Consider the following 22,577-nt stretch of genomic DNA (forward strand, 5'->3'; position numbering starts at 1 on the left):
AGTTGGCACACACTCTCCAGTCCCCTTTCTTAAAGATAGGGACCACCACTCCAGTTTGCCAATCCAAAGGCACTGTCCCCGAGGTCCATGCAACATTGCAGAGGCGTGTCAACCATGACAGCCCTGTAACATCCAGGACCTTAGGCATTTCCGGGCGGATCTCATCCACCCCCGGTGCTTTGCCACTGTGGAGCTTCCCAACTACCTCAGTGACTTCCACCAGGGAAATGGACTCTGACAGCCCGAAAGCCTCTGTCCCTGACTCCTGTAAGGGAGGCATATCACTCGGGTGTAAGATTCCTTCAAAGTGCTCCTTCCACTTCCTGACAATGTCCTCATCAGAGGTCAGAGTTTCTCCACTCCTGCTAAACACAGCCTGAGCGAAACTCCTCTGACCCCTTCTGAGCTGCCAGATGGCTCCAGAACTTCTTTGAAGCCGACCGATAGTCGTTTTCCATGGCTTTTCCAAACTCCTCAGCACCTCTCTTCACCCGAGTGTCCAGAACATGTGGCCTCAAGTCAGAAGAAAGGACTACAAAGTCGATCATTGACCTTTGGCCTAAGGAGCTCTGGTTCCAAGTACACTTATGAGCATCCTTGTGTTCGAACATGGTGTTTGTTATGGACAAACCATGACTAGTACAGAAGTCCAATAACATTTCACCATTCGGGTTCAGATTAGGCAAGTCGTTCTTCCTGATCACCCCCGCCAGATTTCCCATTCATTGCCAACGTGAGCGTTGAAGTCCCCCGGCAGGACTATGGAGTGTGTAGGTGGGGCCCTGTCCAGAACCCCACCCACCTTCTCCAAGAAGGCCAAATACTCTGAACTGCTGTTTGGTGCATAAGCACACACAACAGTCAAAGTTTTCCTCTCTGCGACCCGAGGTTGCAATGAGGCGACCCTCTCGTCCACTGGGGCAAACTCCAACTTTATGGCAGCCAGCCGGGGGCTTGTAAGTATCCCCACACCCGCCCAGTGCCTCTCACCTCATGCAACTCCTGAGTAGGAGAGGGACCACCCCCTATCGAGGAGTTTGGTTCCAGAGCCAACACTCTGAGTGGAGGTGAGCCCAACTATATCTAGTTGGTATTTCTCAACCTCCTGCACCAATTTCAGCTCCTTCCCCCCTAAGTGAGGTGACATTCCATATACCAAGAACCAGATTCCGTCGCGAGGGGCTACGACGCCATGCGCCACCCCGCCCCCTCCCGCTACCAGGTATACATTGCACTGGACCCCCACGCTGGACCTTGCAGGTGGTGGGCCCACATGGCCCCCCCACGATGCCTTTTCTGACTAAGCCCGGCCAGGCTACGTGGGCTGCCCGGCCACCAGCTGTTCTCCTAGGAACACTACCCCCAGGCCTGGCTCCAGGGGTAGGTCCAGGTGACCCTATTCCGAGCAAGGTAAATAATCTGCCGTTTACTTTTTCCATGGAGGTTTTTGGATCGTGTTAGTCTGGATCTTCACTCCAAACCTGTTCGCCTTGGGAGACCCTACCAGGAGCATAGTGCTCCCGAAGACATAGCTCTGGAGATCCCTAGATCACGCAAGCCCTTCCACCACGCCAAGGCCCCGATCCAGGAAGGGACACTCATAAAATCTAAATTAAAAAGTAATATTCCACATACCTTTTCTCATAGGACAAGTAGACAGAGTTCTCTTGGTTAAAGGTGTCAATTTCCTTTTGTAACTTGCTGGATTCAGTTGTAAGTTCATTTATTTTACTCCTGTTAAAAATAAATCAAGACACTGAATTTACCTCACATATACAAAAAAAAATAAAAAAGGGGGAAACTGCAGTTATGTAAACATATTACTTTTACAAAATATCTAGTTTTGTGTTATTGCCCTAAAGACAGATATTTTAGGTAAAAAAAAATGCATAAACACAATGAAAAAGCACCTTGTAAGTTCCCTTAAATACAGTTTTATTCTAGGTTAATAATTTTCCTTAAATGGGATATTGGAACACTAAAAAAAGCATAGGAACAGAGGATCACTGGTTCAAATACTGTTTTTTAGAAAACACATTCCAGCGGCAGGTCACTTTTCAATTTTAGTCAAAAGATTCAAATTTCAAGTTCAAGTTCAAGTTTCAAGTTTATTGTCATAGATACAAGTACCATGTACATGCATCATGAAAATCTTCCTGAATGCTTCTCCACAGACTATGGGCAAGGACAATAGGAATACTGCACAAACAAAACAATGACAAACAAAACAGTGACAGTAAATAACAATAAATAATGGTAACAGTAGTAGCAATAATGGTAACAGTCAGAGAACTCAGAACGAGAGAATGAGAATGCTTGAAGAGACAGTGTAATTTACCAATGCGCTTGGGTGGAGCAGTCCAACTCTAGTTACTAAAGGTGGCACATTGGTTAGTGTTGTATAGTCTTACAGCAGTGGGGTAAAAGCTGTTCCTGTACCTAGCTGAGCGGGTTCGAATAGACCTAAGCTGTTTTGCAGATGGCAGGGAAGAGAAAAGTGCCCGTGCGGGGTGACTATGATCTCTCATGATGCACATCGTCTTTCTAAGGCAGCGTGTGGTGTAGGTGTCCTCGACTGCTGGTAGCTGTGTGCCGATGATTTCCTCAGCTTTTTTGTCCTGTATGGAGCAGCTGCCACCCCAGGATGTAATACACCCTGTGAGGACAGACTCCACAACACACCTGTAGAAAGTGGTGAGGACTGTAGTGGACATCCTGGCTTTCTTCAGACGCCTGAGGAAGTGGAGGCATTGATGGGCCTTTTTAATGGTCGAGATGCTGTGTGCTCAGTCCATGTGAGTTTAGCAATGAGGGTGACCCCGAGGAATTTGAAGCTGTTGATCCTCTCTACCATGTCCCCTCCTACGTAGATGGGTGCCTGAACCGTATCCTGTTTCCTGAAGTCAATCACCAGCTCCTTAGTTTTACTGACATTTAGAGACAGGTTGTTGTCCTGGCACCACTCTGCCAGGAGCCTCACCTCCTCTCTGTAGGCCGTCTCATCGTCATGTGTGAACAGGGAGTATAGCACTGGGCTCAGGACGCTTCCCTGTGGAGTGCCAGTGTTGAGGATCAGTGGGGAGGAGGTATTACTGCCAATCCACACACGCTGGGGTCTGTTGGTGAGGAAATCCAGGATCCAACTGCACAATGTGGCACTCAGTCCCAGCCCTAATAGTTTCTGGATCAGCTTGGTTGGGATGACAGTGTTAAATGCTGAGCTACAGTCTACAAACAATAGCCTTGCATAACAGTTTTATTATCCAGGTGAGACAGAATGGTGTGAAGTGTGTGTGATATTGCATCTTCAGTGGATCTGTTGTGGTGGTAGGCAAACTGCAGTGGGTCCAGTGTCTGGGATGGTGTCCTTAATGTGTCCCAGCACCAGCCTTTCAAAGCATTTCATTGCAATGGGGGTCAGTGCCACTGGGCGATAGTCATTAATGCAGCTCACTTTGTTCTTCTTAGGAACGGGGATAATGGTGGTGTTTTTGAAACAAGCGGGTAAAGCTGAGCTTTTTAAGGAGGTGTTAAATATGTCCGTGAAGACAGAAGCCAGTTGCTCACTGCATGTTTTTAAAACTCGCTCTGCAGCTTTGCGGATGTTGACTCGGCTAAAAGTTCTTCTCACCTGTGCCACAGAGATGGTGAGACTGACATTATCATGTACTGTGGGGATGCGCAGTGGGAGGTCTTTGTTCTCGAATTCGAAGCGGCCATAAAAAGCATTTAGTTTGTCTGGAAGAGACGCAGCGGCACCTGTCAATGACTGCCTCTGTAGTTTATAATCTGTTAAAGTTTGGATTCCCTGCCACAGCCTACATGCATCTTGAGTGCAGTTAAACTGTGATTCCACCTTCCTGCTATATTCCCGTTTTGCGCTGGCAATGACTTTGCGGAGCTCGTACTTGCTCTTCTTGTACGCGTCTGTGTCTCCGGACTGAAAAGCGCAAGTTTGCGCACGGATCTTATTTCAGATTTCAGCGGTTATCCACGGTTTTTGGTTGGGGAATGAGCGAACTGTTTAATGTGGTATGCAGACATTTACACAGAACCCGATGAAGTCCGTGACCACTGTGGCATACTCGTAGAGATTGGAGGATGAGTTTCTGAACATGTCCCAGTCCATGGAGTCAAAGCAGTCCCGGAGCCTTTCCTCTGCTTCTGGTGTCGAGTGCTGTACAGTGCACGTCACAGGTTCCTCTCGCTTCAGTTTCTGCTTGTAGACCGGGAGCAGCAGAATCGAGGCGTGATCTGACTGCCCGAGGTGTGGACACAGCAAGGAGCAGTACGCACCTTTGTGTCAAGTGTAGCAGTGGTTGAGGGTGTTTGAGCCTCTGGTGGGGCAGGAGATGTGCCGATGGTACTTGGGCTACACATTCCTGAAATCGGCTTGGTTAAAGTCCCCAGAGATAATGAACAGTCCATCTGGGTGCTTGTTCTCGTACTTAGTAATGACGTGATAGAGTTTGTTCAGAGCGCTGTGTGTATTCCCTTGCGGGGGGATGTAAACTGCGGCCAGGAGCACAGCCGAGAACTCCCTGGGCAGGTAGAACGGTCGGCATTTGATCGGGAGGTATTCAAGGTCCGGAGTGCAGATCTGTGCAATCACTTCCACATTCGTGCACCATGCATTGTTCATAAGAAAGCATATGCCCCCTCCTCTCTTTTTCCCCGATGAATCAGTCCGATCTGCACGGTAGACTGAGAACCCCTCGGGGTGGACCGTGTGGTCCGGTGTGCTGGCGGTGAGCCACGTCTCCGTAAAGCAGAAAACACAGCAGTTCCGTAAATCTCTTTGGAACTTAAGTCACACTCTGAGATCGTCCAGTTTGTTGTCCAGAGACTGAACGTTCGACAGGAAAATGCTGGGCATCGGAGGTCGTAGCCCGCAGCGTTTCGCTCTCACCTGAACGCCTGCCCTGCGGCCCCGTTTCTGAGATCACGTCTTCTGTGTGGTTTCAGGTGGGACGCGGTCATGATGTTGTTCGCGGCAGAGCGAAGGTAGCGAGTTCGGCTCTCTAACACTAAGAATTGCGTCTAATTGCACCACTTCACGTATTTGCAGAAGTGTTTGGCGGTCATAAGTAATAAGAGAATAAACTGGCTGGAAGAACAGTGACACAAACAAAATAATATACACTAAACTAACAAGTCTGCGAGGAGAAGCAATCAACACGTCGCCTCACGCCGGCACCATGTTCCAAAGGAACTGACACAGATAGAGTCCTGAGAGTGAAGCTGGACCCCAAGATGGACTCTGAATAAACGCTGGTCTCTCATGGACAATGACTCACATCCTTTCCACACCACCATAGTTAAAAAACAGTAACACTTTCAGCAACAGGCTGGTCCAGTTGCAGTGGTCCAAAGAGTTGCTGGAGATCATTTCTCCAAGCAGCAGTAAAGCTCTACAGTGAGCCCTCACATGTCAGGGAGGTGAATGATTTCTAGTCCCACCACTCGAGTGCTGCACTACCTCTTGTCACCTGTTACCTTACCGCATCTCACTTCAGTCCAGTCTTTCCCCTTTTTGCACTTAAGTATCCACTTGCTGATATTATGTTTCTACTTATTTCACTTGCCAACGTATTTATATGTTTGGTAACTTTAAATATGTACGCTTGTACGTATGAATATGTATGTTGTGCATGGTGCACTGCTGCAACCAAAGTGAATTTCTATCTGGGATTAATAAAGTTTTGTTCATTCATTCTATTCCAAATTGATTTAAAGAGGTATTGCTGGTACTGTTACCCTGTTTTTGCTATCTGAAATCTTGTTTGCCCCCAATAACTTTACTGGTGAGGGTGCAAATAAAGATGTATTCATTTGGAGCCTGTTCTCTGATTACTTTTAACAATGTTTACTTCAACATAGAAACATACTGTATACACTTGTATATACTTTACAATTACAGAATCAAACTCTGAAATCCCAATCTCAGAGACTTCACTTACAAGGAACTTCTTGCTTCTTTCCATTTTCTTCAGTGAAAGCTGGTTTCTTTTTCCCTCCTTACCCCTCTTTACCCCTCCTCCTCAACTCACAAGGCTAAAAAGTTTTGTCTTGGTTTGAACAGACAAAATTGATTTCACCACCAAAAGGTTCTCAACATCTGTCTCCTTCATCCACACCAGGACTCACAGCAAGGCCTCAAGGGTTCCCTGCATGACAGTGTCTAGTAACCTGGTGACCTTAAAAAGGTATGAAAACTAAGACTAAAGAGAATAAAAAGTACTTCACATTGCCAGTCAAACAAAGACTTTTGAGAGAAGTTAATGAAAGATGGACAAGAACTCCAGCTGCAGACAGTGCACTAAAGGTACACTGGGAAAGGAGTACATCTTAGATTTATAATTATTCATTTAGCAGACGCTTTTCTCCAAAGTGACGTACATCTCAGAAGATACAATTTGTGCATTACATTAGGAGAAAGAGACATAGTTGCAGACGTGATTCTTAAGAAAAGTTAGTTTCCTCTTTACACACCAATGTTCATCGCACAAGTAGCTGCATAAAACTCAGAATGGACTAATCCTGATCACGTTTGGACAATTTCTTTTAAAGATACACAAACATTTACGTACAGTACAGGAGTAGCAGCTGTGTAAAGGTTGATCCGGGCATGATCATAAAGTTATGGTGCATGAACCTTTACATCTTACTTGAGCTTAAGAGATCTTGGACAAAGTGAGTCTGGAAGAAGTAAGTTTTCAGACCCTTTTTAAATGTGGACAGAGTTCCAGGAGTTCTGAGTGCGAGGGGGTGGTCGTTTCACCACAACGGAGCCAGATTCAAGAACCTCCGTGCTTTACTTTTTCGTGTGCGGGACCACCAAGCGAGTAGAAGTAGACGAGCGAAGCGGTCTGGTTGGGTGTAGGTGGTTGATCAAGTCTTCTAAATAGCTAGGAGCAGTTCTATTGATGCATTTGTAGGTAATAACTAGGGTCTTAAATTTGATCCAGGCAGCTATAGGAAGCCAGTGCTGAGAAACAACTGGAGGAGATACATGGGAACTCTACGGGAGTACTTTGAGAGTGGTGCACAATGCGGACCCTGAAAGAGGAACCATCCCGAAGCTGACCTGGAGTTCACGTGTAGCTCACCAGACAGCACAAAAGTGATCCAGCTAAGATGCTAGAAAACATCTTATGGTTGGGTGAAAGCAAGATTGACCTTTTTTCCACAACAAAGTGATTTAGGTGGCACACAAACAACTGTATATACCCCAAAAAACACCATCACCAAACACAAGCACTACACTATATTAATACTTCTTGTGAGCAGGGACTGATCATTTTGCCAGAATCAAAGAAATGATGGACAGAACAAGTACAAGAAAATACTACAAGGGAACATGTTTCAGGAATGGGTAGTAATGAGTCACATTTACCCTGATACTTACATAAAAGTACTGAAAAAGCTGTCACTGTTGTGGATACTGTGTTGTGAGAAAACACATTTATGTTGTTGTAATAAGACCCAAAGTGGTACATTATTGACTGTGGGCCTCTTTGACTACAAAAAATCCTTTTATCAACTGAGAGGCATTTCTTTTAAAACTGGGTTAGTCAGAACTTTACACTTGTTATACTCTGTGCCAACAAAAATAGCATGTTTCTAACGTGTTACGTGTTCGAAACGAAGAATCCAAATTAAGGTTAAATCACTGAATTTCTGTATATTTAAATGCTGTCAAAGTATTGCTGGAGTATTTTCATTTGTTTATAACTACTACTCAAGAGTTGTGAGTCAATATGGAATTAAAGTTAATATACTAATTGCACATATCTGAAACATTATTTTTTCATTTCAATAACAGTTTTCATTTCAGAACAGTAGAGCAATTTTTAACTTCATTTCGTTTTGGCAAATCATCTGTTCTTTCAATTAGGAAAAAAAGGGTAGTGTAAAGACAGATAATTATGATAATACACTTTCTCCTCACATTACAAATGTTTGAGATACGAATGATACAAGCATTTTATGGAAGGAGTATTTATAAAGTTTATTTGTATATATTAAGTTGTTTTTTTCTTTGCTCCTCTTTTTCCTCACAAGCTTGTTTCTGGGGTCAGTTGTTGCCTGAGATGAACCAAGATTTTAGGCAGAAGGTATTTTTATTTTCAGTCATTAATCTGGTAACTATTTATTTTCATTTGTGATCTGTTTCATGTTTTGAAAATTACTGCAAACCAGGTGGTACTGTTACAAACAAAGGATGGCTCTCGATTTACTCAAGCAAAATATTTCAGTTTATATTTTTAGTGAAAAAATCCTGGCTTTATATACTTTCAGTTTGGACACATTAATAGATAGTAAATACCCTAACCAGAAAAAGATGTGCCTTCTGTACTCCAGCATTATCTGAAACTGCTTTTAGGTTTTAGTATGTTTGCAAAGCCCAGTAGATTAACATTGATATGAATATTGTTGGCAATTTTTGTCACATTCTGGAGTATGACTGTTAGCTGATTCAGCATATCTGAAATGGAAATGACAAAATTAGGAATGCATTTTACCTGAGCAGTCCAAGGTAGTATGATTTATCAAGGATTTGTCTTTGAGGTCCTGAAACATAACAAAACCATTGAGCGCATTACATTTCAAGTACAGCTGGTCCCGATTTACAAACTTTCAATGAGACCTATTCTGGCTGGTAAACCACATCAAATCACATGTCAAATTGTCACCCAGTGCATCAACAGACAGCGATGGTAACTAGTAAATGTTGCCTTAAGCTTTTCAAAGGATTTGAGAAGGTGGAACAGAAGAAAACAGAGGGTGAACCTTTGAGCAAAAAAAAAAAAAAAAAAAAACGCTCTCGGTCCCCATTAAGTTTGTAAGTCAAAAACAAACTGTATTCCATTTTTTTCAATTAAATGTAATAACCCTTCTATTACAACAGATAACAGACCACTCGCTATCCATTATCGCTTAATGAAGGCAGGATTCCAGCACTCCGGAGACTATCCCAGAAGCACTGGGAGCTGGGCTAGTGCAGGTACCACGTTGATGAGACGTGTGTCTGTCTGTCACAGGGTCATCACACACATTTGCACACACACTCTATCATCAATCTGGAGTGACCAGATGCATTTGCAATGTCTTTGGGCTGTGGAAGGAACAGAGACTGAGCAGGGACTGGACCTCCGCTCCGTCACTCAGTCCAGACACTGTGAGGCACCCCCCCAACCCACTGTGCCATTGTGTTTCCCATGAAAAATAATCAAAATTGTTGAAATATTAGACAATATTAGGCAAAAAAATGTTACAAGTATTTTAAAAAATAAACTTGAATGATATACTGAAACATTTCTTAAGGCTTTCCTGAACCAGTCTGCAGATTGTATTACCTCTCATCCCAGTCTTCATGCCACTCAAGCCCTGCTGAGTAACCGGTCGGTCCGTTACTGTGATCTGAGCAGAAAGGACTCCTGACGTGATCATCGGTCCTCCTCTTGTCCCTGGCCGTCCCGTCTTGGGCACCATCTTTGGCACAAGCAGAACAATATAGTATATACTTTTTAAAAAACTCTAATCAACTCCATATATTACATTTTGTGTCTTACTTTAATATGTGCTTCATTTTATTTAACTATTTACTTCTCTGGAACTTCAGAAAAGTGTAATAATTTTTTTCTGATTAAAATGATTTTCTTTTTTCTGTACTTCACATTTATAACACATTAAAGATTCACCAAGTTTTTGTAACATCCATCAACAGACTGTATTTCTGTGGAAAGGAAATTAATTTGTTTGTGTTTGGATGGGTTGGAAAACACACAAAAAGGTAACAAAGGCATCCGATTATGTATTAATTGGAATAGTCTTATCCATCTTTAATTCCTCAGCTCTGCTCTGGTTGGTTACCAACTGCCCTCCTAACTACCCATACCTCCCCATTTTTAAACAAACCTTCTCGGAACCTAAATTCCATCCACAGTTTGTCCCGTTCCCTCCTTCCTTTCAATGTCAAGTGTCTCAAAACCCCACTCTGACATTACTTTTTACTCTGGCTGGTCCAGAACGCAACACAGCACACTTAAAGTGTCCTGCAATCTTTCACCATTTCCAAGAAACACACCTAACCATCCTGTTTAAAGCCTTAACTCCATGAATGTCCAGGTAATATATTCACGAATACCAAGCATGTCGAAATTTTTTCCAATAGCAGAATAAGAATTATCCAGTTCAATACACCAAGCAACTTCATGCACACCCATTCCTCACATACTGGCACCAATAAGTGCTATAAAATTACCCCGTAGGGCAAATTGCTGTAGTGATGATGTTTCTGTGGAGGGCAGAGTGGCGGAAAAAGCATCAGCTAAATAAATGTAAATAATAGTTAATTAAATTAATGTAGTTAATAAATGTAAATGTAATGTAAGGAAGAAATGGACAAGTACCTCACTTGTACCTCCCAACAACATCCACTCACCGGCCACTTTATTAAGTACACTTTGCTAGTAATGGGTTGGACCCCCTTTTGCCTTCAGAACTGCCTTAATTCTTCGTGGCATAGATTCAACAAGGTGCTGGAAACATTCCTCAGAGATTTTGGTTCATATTGATATGATAGCATCACGCAGTTGCTGCAGATTTGTCAGCTGTACATCCATGATGCGAATCTCCCATTCCACCACATCCCAAAGGTGCTCCATTGGATTGAGATCTGGTGACTGTGGAGGCCATTTGAGTATAGTGAACTCATTGTCATGTTCAAGGAACCAGTTTGAGATGATTTGAGCTTTGTGACATGGCGCGTTATCCTGCTGGAAGTAGCCATCAGAAGATGGGTACACTGTGGTCATAAAGGGATGGACATGGTCAGCAACAATACTCAGGTAGGCCGTGGCGTTTAAACAATGCTCAGTTGGTACTAAGGGGCCCAAAGTGTGCCTAGAAAATATCCCCCACACCGTTACACCACCACCACCAGCCTGAACCATTGATACAAGGCAGGATGGATCCATGCTTTCATGTTGTTTATGCCAAATTCTGACGCTACCATCTGAATGTCGCAGCAGAAATTGAGACTCATCAGACCAGGAAACATTTTTTCAGTCTTCTATTGTCCAATTTTGGTGAGAGCTTGCAAACTGTAGCCTCAGTTTCCTGTTCTCAGCTGACAGGAGTGGCACCCGGTGTGGTTTTCTGCTGCTGTAGCCCATCTGCTTCAAGGTTCGACGTGTTGTGCATTCAGAGATGCTCTTCTGCATACCTCGGTTGTAACGAGTGGTTATTTGAGTTACTGTTGCCTTTCTATCAGCTCGAACTAGTCTGGCCATTCTCCTCTGACCTCTGGCATCAACAAGGCATTTTCGCCCACAGAACTGCCACTCACTGGATATTTTCTCTTTTTCTGACCATTCTCTGTAAACCCTAGAGATGGTTATGTGTGAAAATCCCAGTAGATCAGCAGTTTCTGAAATACTCAGACCAGCCCGTCTGGCACCAACAAGCATGCCATGTTCAAAGTCACTTAAATCACCTTTCTTCCTCATTCTGATGCTCAGTTTGAACTTCAGCAGATCGTCTTGACCGTGTCTACATGCTTAACTGCATGCTGATTAGATATTTGCATTAACGAGCAGTTGAACCAGTGTACCTAATAAAGTGGCCAGTGAGTGTAGCATGATTCAACAAGAGAGCGGGAGCTGAGGCATTGCAGGGTCTTCACAGAACCAGAGTCCCCTAACAAAGACAAGCGGGAAACAAGTTGTGTACTTATTACAAGTATGTAGAATCGTTGTCCTGCTGCATGATGTTGTAAAATACAGTGGTGACCTTTCTGGTTCATTATTCCTTGCACTCGGTGTAAATCTCTCATCTTTCCACCTCCAAAACAGCCCCATACTATTACACTTCCTCACCCATGCTTAAAAAAGGCCTCAACATCTCCGCCAGCATCCTTTCATTTACTCTATGTGTTACACATGTTCTTTTTGACCCAAAGACCTCAATCTTAGACTCATCTGTCCATAAAACTCTTTTCCAGTCATCCACTGTCTAATAATTTACATTTACTAATTTAGCAGACACTTTCATCCAAAATGACTTCCAAAGAACTCTATGTAGCATTATCAGACCACACACCTTATTCACTGTGGTAACTTGCACTGCTAGATACACTGCTTACACTGGGTCACTCATCCATACATTAGTGGAACAGACTCTCTCTGTGTCACTCACACACTATGGCTGAACCTGAACAGCATGTCTTTGGACTGTGGGAGGAAACCAGAGCACGCGGAGGAAACCCACACAGACACGAGAGAACATGCAAACTCCATAAAGACTGAGCGGGGATCAAACCCACATCCTCTCACACCACCCAGGCTCTGTGTGATAGCAGCACTACTCACTGTGCCACCGTGCCGCCCATAATATGTGTGTTCTTTTGCCCATTTTAACCTTTTCTTTTTATTATTGCCACTTTCACATGCAACTTTTTCTTTGCAACTCTGCCTCTAAGGCCAGCATCCCGGAGTCGTCTTTTTATCGTTGCAGATGACCCTGATACTTGATGTAAACTATTGAAGGAAGCAGCTAACTGAGGACCTCTTAGGTGTGTCTCAGATTACACACACTCATGTATTTATCCTCTTGTGCAGTTGTGCATCTGGGCTGTCCGCTTCTTTTTCTATCCTGGTTACATCCACTTTACACTCATTTCTCAGTAGTGAACGTACTGAACACCTTTGTATGAAATATTTACTTTCTCAACCATTAATAGCCTATATCTGCAACATCAGTAACGGTGTATTGGCTATATTTTACATCAATTAAATGGTACCTTCATTAAAAAGGAAATCAAATGATCAAAAACATAAAAATTTCTTGGTGAGTCCAAACTTTTTATGGTACTGTAAATGCCAGCAATGTGCCTGTGCCTGAGCATTTTGAGTCCCCTAGAGTTATTTACTACACATGGTATTTGTGCTCATCTGTGCCTCTGGGATCCTTTTGTGAACCCACATGTCACATGGAATTCACTAAAATCCATCACAAGCAAATAAGAAATGGACGTCTGATCACTACTTGCATCTCCCCTCTTCGTTTCTCTGAACTGGCTTCCCATAGCCGCCCAGATCAAATTTAAGACCCTGGTTATGACCTAGAAAAGCATCAACAGAACTGCTCCCAGCTATCTACAAGACTTGATCATCCGCTACACCCCAACCAGACTGCTACACTCTTCCAACATCTGCCTGCTTGGTGGTCCCATGCATGAAAGGTAAAGCACGGAGGTTCTCGGTTCTGTCTCCGTTGTGACAAAACGACCTCCACCTTAACTGAGAACTGCTGAATCTCTGTCCACATTTAAAAGGGGTCTTAAAACCCACCTCTTCCAAACTCACTTCACCCATGATCTCTTAAGCTCATGTAAGGTGTAAATGTTCATGCACTATAACTTTAAGATTACCCCTGGATCAACCTTTACACAGCTACTCCTGTAATGTAATGTACATGTTTGTATGTATCTTTTAAAAAAAAATTACTAGGAAGTTGATCAGGAATCGTTGATATACTGATAAAGCTTAATGCAGCTACTCGTGTGATGAGCACTGGTTCATACGGCAGAAAGAAACTAACTGCACTTAAGAACCACACGTCTATATCTTAGTGTCTTTCTGCTAATATAATAAATATATTGTATTTTGTTTGAGATGTTCGTTGCTGGACTGGCGTCCCGTCCTGGGTATGTCCCCTCCCCCTCCGGCCTTACGCCCTCTGTTGCCGGGTAGGCTCCGGTTCCCCGCGACCCCGTATGGGACAAGCGGTTCCGAAAATGTGTGTGTGTGTTCGTTGCTTTGGAGAAAAGCGTCTGATAAATGAATAAATGTAAATGTAACTGTGAATGTAAGAAATAAAAGCATAATTGTAAGACATTTAAAAACTAAGCTATGTACATCAAAACACAGACAACATTTCCACACATCAGCTGGGAGCCAGGGGCCAATCAGAGGAAATACAGTGAACTGGAAAGCTCATGTAGGGCACTGCACCTCCACCACCAGTGCTGCTCTACAGATCCATTGATGCACAACACAATTGTTCCCTATCCCTAACCCAACTGTTCCCTCACTCTAACCCTAACCAAGTGTTCCCTAAATCTAACCCTAACCCAGCTGTTCCCTAACCCTAACCTAATTAAAAGGGTAACTGCTGTTTGAATACAACCAGGTCTCACTTGGCCAACCCTATTCAATTTACATTTGACTTACTTAAATCCTAACCAGCAGAAGTTGGCAAAACAGCGATTCATGGCAACACACACACACACACACACACACACACAAACACACACACACACACACACACATTTTCTGAACCGCTTGTCCCATATGGGGTCACGGGGAACCGGAGCCTACCCGGTAACACAGGGCGTAAGGCCGGAGGGGGAGGGGACACACCCAGGACGGGACGCCAGTCCGTCGCAAGGCACCCCAAGCGGGACTCGAACCCCAGACCCACCGGAGAGCAGGACTGTGGTCCAACCCACTGCACCACCGCACCCCCTGATCACACACAAACAAAATATCTGAATCCCTCCAGGGCTGGACAGGGTTACACAACTGTTCTAAAGCTCAGACTCAGTGAAACCATGGTCACAGCCACACTCTTCAAACAGAGAGTGCTGTGTCACAAAGCAAGACAATAATCCCAAACATACAAACAAGTGAACATGAGAATGGCTGGGAAAAAGTTATGGAATGACATAATCAAAGTCCTCATCTGAATGAAAGTAATATGGTGTTACAAGAGCTGAAAATAGCTATTTATGCTCAAAAATCTTCCAATGTTGCTAAGGTAAAGCAGTTGTGTATAGAAGAGTGGTCCACAACTCCTCTCTTGTGATGTGAGAGCCCTTGTTACATTAACATTTACATTTATTCACTTAGCAGATGCTTTTCTCCAAAGCGACTCACAATGGATATTATGTAGTGTTATCAGCCCACACACCTTCCTCACCAAGGTGACTTATACTGCTAGATACACTAGTCACTCATTCATACATCACTGAAACACACTCTCTGTGTCACTCACACAATAACACACTAGTTAACAGTGGTTGCAATTTAATTTACTTTCAGTCATCACCTCTTCCTTTCACCTCTTACTGACTGCGATGGGACAATTACTGTACTTTTTTCCATGCCTATCATTACACATTTCACTATGTTCCACATCAAGGAAATAGACGGTGTTGCCCCCCCACCAGGCTGCATATATATGCTACTACAATTGATAAGAAGTTACGTTATGCTATCAAATTTAAGGAAAAAGTTACATGCTATCAGGTTAATGGGTGGGGGGGGCTGGGCCACTAGAAGGTAAAAGTGGATTAAAATACAGTCTTTCCCACCTTATGAAGATAATGTGTTCCTGAAAAATCTTCCGTAAGATAAACTCTCATAATTCAGACTCACTTTAACTGGTAAAAATGTGTGTTTCTCAGCACCAAAGGCGACACCCCACACACAGACACACACAGGCTAAAACCGCTTGTGCTGAGCGGGGTTGCAGCGAACCAGAGCCTATCCCGGCAACACAGGGCGCAGGGCTGGAGAGGGAGTGGACACACCCAGGATGGGATGCCAGTCCATTGCAAGGCACCCCAAGCAGGACTCGAACCCCAGACCTGCCAGAGAGCGGGCATGGGCATTGCCCCACCATGCCCCCCATGAAAGTGACACCCATATCCCTTTAAAATAGACACAATTACTTCAGTTACAAACATTAGTTATCATAACGCAACGTAACAAGGCAGTTTCCCGTCATTATTTACTCCATTTTACTGTTTAACTGTTGCCTGTGCTCCTTCAGCTGTTTCATAGCTATTAAATACTGCACACTTATAGTAAACTGTGGATTATTCTCATGTGCTCCTGTTTCCCCCAACTCCAAGACAGTGTTTAAGGTGGACCAAAGAATCTGAGTTGCCTTTTGTGTGTGTGTTACCTTACGTTGCTGCTGACAGAACAACCAACAAATGACTACAACCGGTTGTCCCAAGCGGGGTCGCAACGAACCGGAGCCTAACTCGGCAACACGGGATGAAGGGCCGAAGGAGGAGGGGACACACCCAGGAAGGGACGCCAGTCCGTCACAAAGCACCACAAGCAGGGCTCGAATCTCAGACCCACCGCTAACAGAACATACAGCCAAAATTCGCGTCTAACCCGTCACCACATAAACCTTACAGGATGTCTTACAATAAACTTGAGCTTACTTAAATTAAAAAAAAACACCAATATAAATGGAATAATAATATATATAAATAAACTCAGGGTAAAGACCAATTCTTCTGGCTCAAATAGGCCTATGTCGGGAGAGACTGCAGACCCCACCATGTCTGTATTGTGCAATGTGGAGGAAAATTTAAAATCTCATGTTTCGCCTCTGCAAACATATATAGACATACACAGACAATTCTATGCCGAGTAGAAAATTATACACCAACAGCTTGACATTCAACACTGTCATCCCAACCAAGAACAGTCAGTGTCCACGTGTGACCAGCTACACTGTCGCAACACTGAGTATATTGAAGCATCTTTTAACATCACTGCATCGCTGCACAACATGGAAAAGACTGAGGGACTTTTCTCCCTGCAACTTGTGCAGCAACCAAACACTGAGGTCCATCCCAGTGATCAGAGCCTACTGCTCTACCCTACTACTCTACTCTTCTACTCTACGCTTCTACCCTACTTCTCTACTCTACTACCCTACAACTCTACTACCCTACTATTCTACTACGCTACCCTATGACTCTACTACCCTACTACTCTCTACTACTCTACTATTCTACTCTACAACTACCTGCAGACATATTGGACCCCTCTCGCAGAGCGCTGCAACAGCAGAACCTCAACACGTTCAGAGCCACAAGTTCTCCAAACTGGTGTCACAGCAACACAGCACTATGCTGATGTACGTTGCTGAGGAAAATCACAAACTGTTGGGCGCAGAGCAGATATCTGCAGTTCAGCTACTTCATATGTGTCTATTTTATCTGTTTTTACTGGAAAACAGGCTCCTGGGCTCTGGGTTCAAATCCACTTCAGTTTGTGCAGTTTTGCTATGTTCTGTTTTCTCCAAAGTTCAAAGACATGTCTTTCAGAACTTAAAACTTGTTCTGAAAATGATATTCATACTGCTAAAGATAATTTTTTTTATATTATATTCAATAGGGGGGCGCGGTGGCGCAGCCGGTTCGGCCAGGTCCCGCTCTCTGGTACGTCTGGGGTTCAAGTCCTGCTTGGGGTGCCTTGCGATGGACTTGCGTCTTGTCCTTGGTGTGTCCCCTCCCACTCCAGTCTTGTGCCATGTGTTGGTGGATTAGGCTCCAGTTCACCAGAACCCCACTTGGGACAAGCGGTTTCAAACACTGTGTGTGATTATATTTAATACACCAAGAGAAAATGTATATTATTTTCATATCAATCAATAAATACAGACGACAAACCATTTCATATGAAACATGGCTTTGTCATTTGACGCACCAGCTGGGATTTGGAAAGCCAGTCATCGTGCTCTATATTTGTATTTTTTTTTTTACGCATTGTATGAAAAAAAACAGCAATTTGTTTTTATATTGATTCCCCGCGACCCCGTATGGGACAAGCGGTTCAGAAAATGTGTGTGTGTGTTGTTAAAATCAAGAGTTACCTGTTGGAGAAACTTGAGAAATACAATATACACAGGATTGCACTATAAACTGACATACCCCTGTAGCAGTCTGTGGAGGCCTGATGGCTGTCGGAGGTCTTCCTGCTCCAAGAAGAGCCCCACGACTTATATGCTTGCTTGAAGATGGTCTCTGACTCGACATTGCTGTGTTGGGGATTCTGTACAACTGGTAAACACAAACAACAAGTAAGATTTTGATATAGTGTGGTAATGGAAACAATAACCTATACACCCAAACCTCAATTTACAAAACTAATTACTTCCCATCAATGTATAGCTCTGAAATTCATAACACGCCCATTACCTAAAACGGAACATTTGAACATGGCATTAAATTAATAAATTAAAATACACAGAACATAGTTACTGAATATATTATGTTGCAAGTTGTTGCTGCAGTTACACAATGATCACATAAGTTTCAGAGTTTTTTTTCTTTTTTTTTTTTTAACTACTTTTATAATCAGTATATGGTACCTCCATACGTCTGCATGAAGAACTAACTAATTGGTTTTATGCATCTCCTTCCAGCCATCCATCACCACTACTCTTCCTACCTGCCTCTGAACCCTCAGTCATGTTCTTGCAAAAGTTACAGTCCCTCCTGCATTCTGCCTTCTCCTCTACTAAGCAGGTATGTATGTATGTATGTATGTATGTATGTATGCAATGGGCACTGGCTAAAATAGTGGCCTCTGCAACTCGGAGGTTGAAGATAAAGGTTTTTGATTTCTGACACTAGTGACAGAACAACAAAATGATTTGCATAACGACTTTGAAAATTAAGCTTAAGCAGTGTCTTCAGATATGGAAAAAATCCAGAAAAAATTGCTTTGCATTATCAAACTTTCAAATGACATATCTCCCAATATTGATGGGAAGGTTTATTCAAATATACAGAGTGCTCTATGAGAGAGCTGTGTTGTGGAACTGCACATTGTCACACGGAACACAGGGAGCCAGGACGGCTGAACCCAAGTGCAGCGTTGTTTGTCTGAAGTTGAGGGAAGAGTCAAGTTCTGAAAACCAGGGACGGGCGAAGGGTCGGTCGATCAGCGAACAGGACAGGAATGAGGATCCATGGACGTGGTTGGAGAACAAAGCAAGTAGTCAAAAAACCAAAGATTGTAAACAGAGAATAGAGTTAAGTGTTTGTGCGAAGCACCGCGAGGAAGGGCGGTGTCCCAAACGAGAGTCCGTAACGGTACGGGAGCTGAAGAGGGTCTTTATAGGGTGAGCGATTACTCAGGAGCTAGTACAGAGTCAGGTGTTGTCGCTTGTGTTGTGGGCGTGGACATGACACACACATGTATTTCAAACAACTTTTACCCATTGACAATAATGGTAAATGCTATAGCTGAGTTTGAGTGTAATTTTGAACCTACTTACACCAAATAGATGCAAATTATGGGAACTGTCATACACTAAATACCTCCAATACAACTATCATACTGCTGCATGTGTGGTAATTAATGGTACTTCAGCTTTTGCATCATCACCGTCACAAAGGTGCTGTAAATAACATTCACTGGTCTTTATACATACGGTGCTCTTACCATGCTATCCCATCTAACTTGATTTCTAAAGAAACTGACTTTCTTGCATCCTCTGAATCACTAGCACCCATGATAAACATGAACAAGACCTAAAATTATGTGAATAAAAGCAAAGTACAAACCCATTTACAAAAAAGTTGGGACAGTATGTAAAAAACAAATAAAAACAGAAAGCAGTGATTTGTAAATGCTCTTGTACCAAATCAGTACAAAGAAATTTAATGTTGTACTTCATACACTTAAAACGAATTTATATATATAAGCTATTTCCGATTGTGATGCCTGCAACACGTCCCACAGAAGTTGGGACAGGTGCCCGTTTACCTGTGGAAATGTTTTATTAAAAAGAAAAACCTGTTTGGAACTTTCCACACATAAATAAGTGAATAGGTAACAGGTGATGCTGTCATGATCGATGTTAAAGGAGCATCCAGGAAAAGCTCCATTATTTACAAACAATGATCTGTTGAGGCCTTTGCTACTTTGCGCTGAACTGCTTCAGTGAACTGTTGAACAGTTTAGAACCAACATTGATCAACATGGAATTGCAAAGAATGTCACCATGTATGGTTTATAACATTATTAAAACAATGAAAGAATCCAGGGCAAACGGCGTGAAAAGGGAGAGGCCGCAAACCAATACTGAATGCCCATGATCTTGGAGCCCTCAGATGGCACTGCATAAAAAAAACAGACATTCTTGGGTTTATGTTTTTGTCCATTTTCACAGCTGAATATCTCAGTGGAGTAGATGAAGGTGATGAAGAGATAGTTTTTCCTCGTGATATATCGAAAAGGCGATGTAGCTTTTAACTGGGTGTAGTATGTACTGTACTCTGAAATACCACACAGCTGGCTTCCTGAAGAAGGGTCATTCCAACAGACACACCGGCCATGAGGAATGTGCGCGCGCACACACAGATGAGACGGCTGTGGACACTTACTGAAAGTGTGTCATGTGGAGTAACACACACTGACACTGCTGATTATGCTCACTGGAGTCAAATAAACTTGCAACTACTACATACATGATGATGATGATGATGATGATATTGACTGTATCATTACTGTGTTCTCTATGAAACGGCCAGCTGGACTATTTAAAAATTACATTCTTTTGTTGGCCACTTTGCAGCTCGCTTCAGCTAAACTAGATGTATCATGATTTTTTGTAGAGCCCGATGTGAACAGTAAACAACACTGTTCAACACTGTTCTCATGGTAACGTGGGGAAAACATGAGAACATTGTTTCCGAAACGCTATCAATATAGCAAAATGTACCGACACTCGACACTCACTTCTACAGTAATACTTTACAACAGCAATGTCGATTACTAATCCCCATACAACATCACTTTACAACACAGTAAATATCGCTTACTTACGAGGGTTTCTTGAGAAAGGCACGCGAGATCCCGTTGCCTAGCGCCGACACGGAGCGTATCGCGAGACGCACGAGCCAGCGCGGGACAGGAACATCCGCTCACGTGACCTCACGATCTCCCATTAATATGGCTGCCACTGGCACGGGGCTGTTTGTGCTGTTGCAACTGTGAGACTTTATTCATTGCAACAGCAACACTGAGTCGTAGCGACAAACAGTGATATTCGAACTGTATCCGCAAGCATACATATCAGGTAAAGCGACGAACAATGTTTCACAGAAGTGATCAAAAGCCATTCTAGTAAGTTGTGTGAAGAATATATGATGAACTCAATGGCAGAAACTAAGAGAGACTGCAGCCTCAAAAGAGTAAATAATACTATAGTGTAAGTTCAAATAAACTGCATGTTTGTTATGTGGCCTGGTCTGAATGTCTAAAATGAAACGAAAATCAATTTTTATTGCCGGATCCAAACACTACTCATAGTTAATTGAAAAAAATCTGAATAATCCTTTTTTATGTTTAACACCATCATCATATAACTTAACTGATAAACACCTAGGCTAGATAAACAATGTAATTCTATTTCTAATGACATATTTCTGTATTTTTTAAAGAGCTGTTTTTTAACCATCTACTCCAGTACTAGCTAATGTAAGGGGTTCTGGCTTTGATAATATTATGTTGACCGCACAGTTTAAGTAGCTTCGATTTAATCCCTGCAGAGGAAATTCTGTGCTAATTCACTCAGTGAACCCAAATCCTCATTAAATTCCTTAAACCTGCTGTCTAATGTGCCATTTTTGTTCAAAATTTTACAATCCCAAATTGTAAAATTATTATCATAATACATCTGAAAAATTTCACAGCACTTAAACAGCCCTCAACTGTGTTGCTAATGAAATTGTCATCTTGACTGATACTGGTCAAATAATAATTAGGTAGATAATAATAAGTAAATAATTGTAGGTGCTTTAGCATTGTAAGTTGCTATGGAGAAAAGCTTCAGTTAAATTAATAAATGTAAAAGTAACATTTTAATATAGAACAGTCATTCAGATCAGTACATTCCATTTACAGTTTACACACAAAATGAAAGTATTTGTTCTCAACATTTTGTGTAACTTTAAGAATCCCAAGGACCCCATTCTTCTAGTGATGCCAATACTCTATTACAGTGTTACAAAGGGCAGGTATAGTGTTTACCCTAGTCCAGTTTCCCACTGAGTACCACTCATCTCTCCATGAAACATACATTTAGGAATTTTGCTGAAGCAACTCAGGAACCACTGTATTTACACCGTATTTAAAATATATGTTTTGAAAGCTGAAAAGTTCTTTGAAGGAATGGTACGATTGTAGCTTTTGGTACGAGTTAAGTAAACTGGGGAGGAAACTGTGGGATGCAAGGATCGAGTTACGTGAAATGTTCACAGGCTGATTCCATGTGCGGCAAGGTCCAGTGCATCAATGTAAACGTCAACTTTCCGGCTCGGGGGCATCCGTCAGCATACAGGTCATTCAGGGTGCCAGCTGTGTTAATGCAGACTTCAATCTGGGCTCGGATGTCCGAGACCCTGGCTATGTCCACCCCAGTAGCGGCTGTTCCCCGGAGAAGACCTGCCTACAATTCCAGTGCGTGGACACCACAGCACTGGTAACCAATTTGACTTGTGATGCTCAGTCAGCCAACAATGGCAATGGGGTGTGCAACAACCTGGGGAACTGTTACTGTTATGACAGCTGGGCATCACCCTGGTGCAACAAAGTCGGCTTTGGGGCCAGCATCGACGGTGGCCCTGCCCGAATAAACTATTCCCTCAGGAACAGCTTGCTGATCTTCTTCCTTGTCGTTCCTGTCCTCATCATTCTGGCATTGCTGTATGTGTTCAAGTGTGACTTGATGAAACAGTGCTGTAGGAGGAG

The 22,577-nt window shown here is 43.0% G+C and overlaps 1 protein-coding gene across 4 annotated transcripts in view; it reads right to left on the reverse strand.

Annotated features, from left to right (window-relative positions):
- ift74 (intraflagellar transport 74) overlaps nt 1-20,710 on the reverse strand; it is a 44,837-nt gene extending 24,127 nt beyond the window's left edge. For 3 of the 4 annotated variants that reach the window (XR_003797712.1, XM_018734400.2, XM_029252308.1), the window contains exons 1-5: nt 20,652-20,710; nt 17,747-17,875; nt 9,360-9,495; nt 8,526-8,574; nt 1,636-1,734 (exon numbers count right to left, since the gene is read on the reverse strand). Coding sequence is in view for 3 of the 4 variants with exons in the window: in XM_018734400.2 (XP_018589916.2) it covers nt 1,636-1,734; nt 8,526-8,574; nt 9,360-9,495; nt 17,747-17,851 (389 nt within the window). In the remaining variant the exon portion in view is untranslated. Of the gene's footprint in view, nt 1-1,635; nt 1,735-8,525; nt 8,575-9,359; nt 9,496-17,746; nt 17,876-20,647 lie in introns of all 4 variants that reach the window. The other variant, XM_029252307.1, reaches the window with a different exon arrangement.
- Nucleotides 20,711-22,577: the final 1,867 nt, after the last annotated feature.

The sequence above is a fragment of the Scleropages formosus genome, chromosome 5 (genome assembly GCF_900964775.1).
Source record: "Scleropages formosus chromosome 5, fSclFor1.1, whole genome shotgun sequence".
Lineage (NCBI taxonomy): Eukaryota > Metazoa > Chordata > Actinopteri > Osteoglossiformes > Osteoglossidae > Scleropages > Scleropages formosus.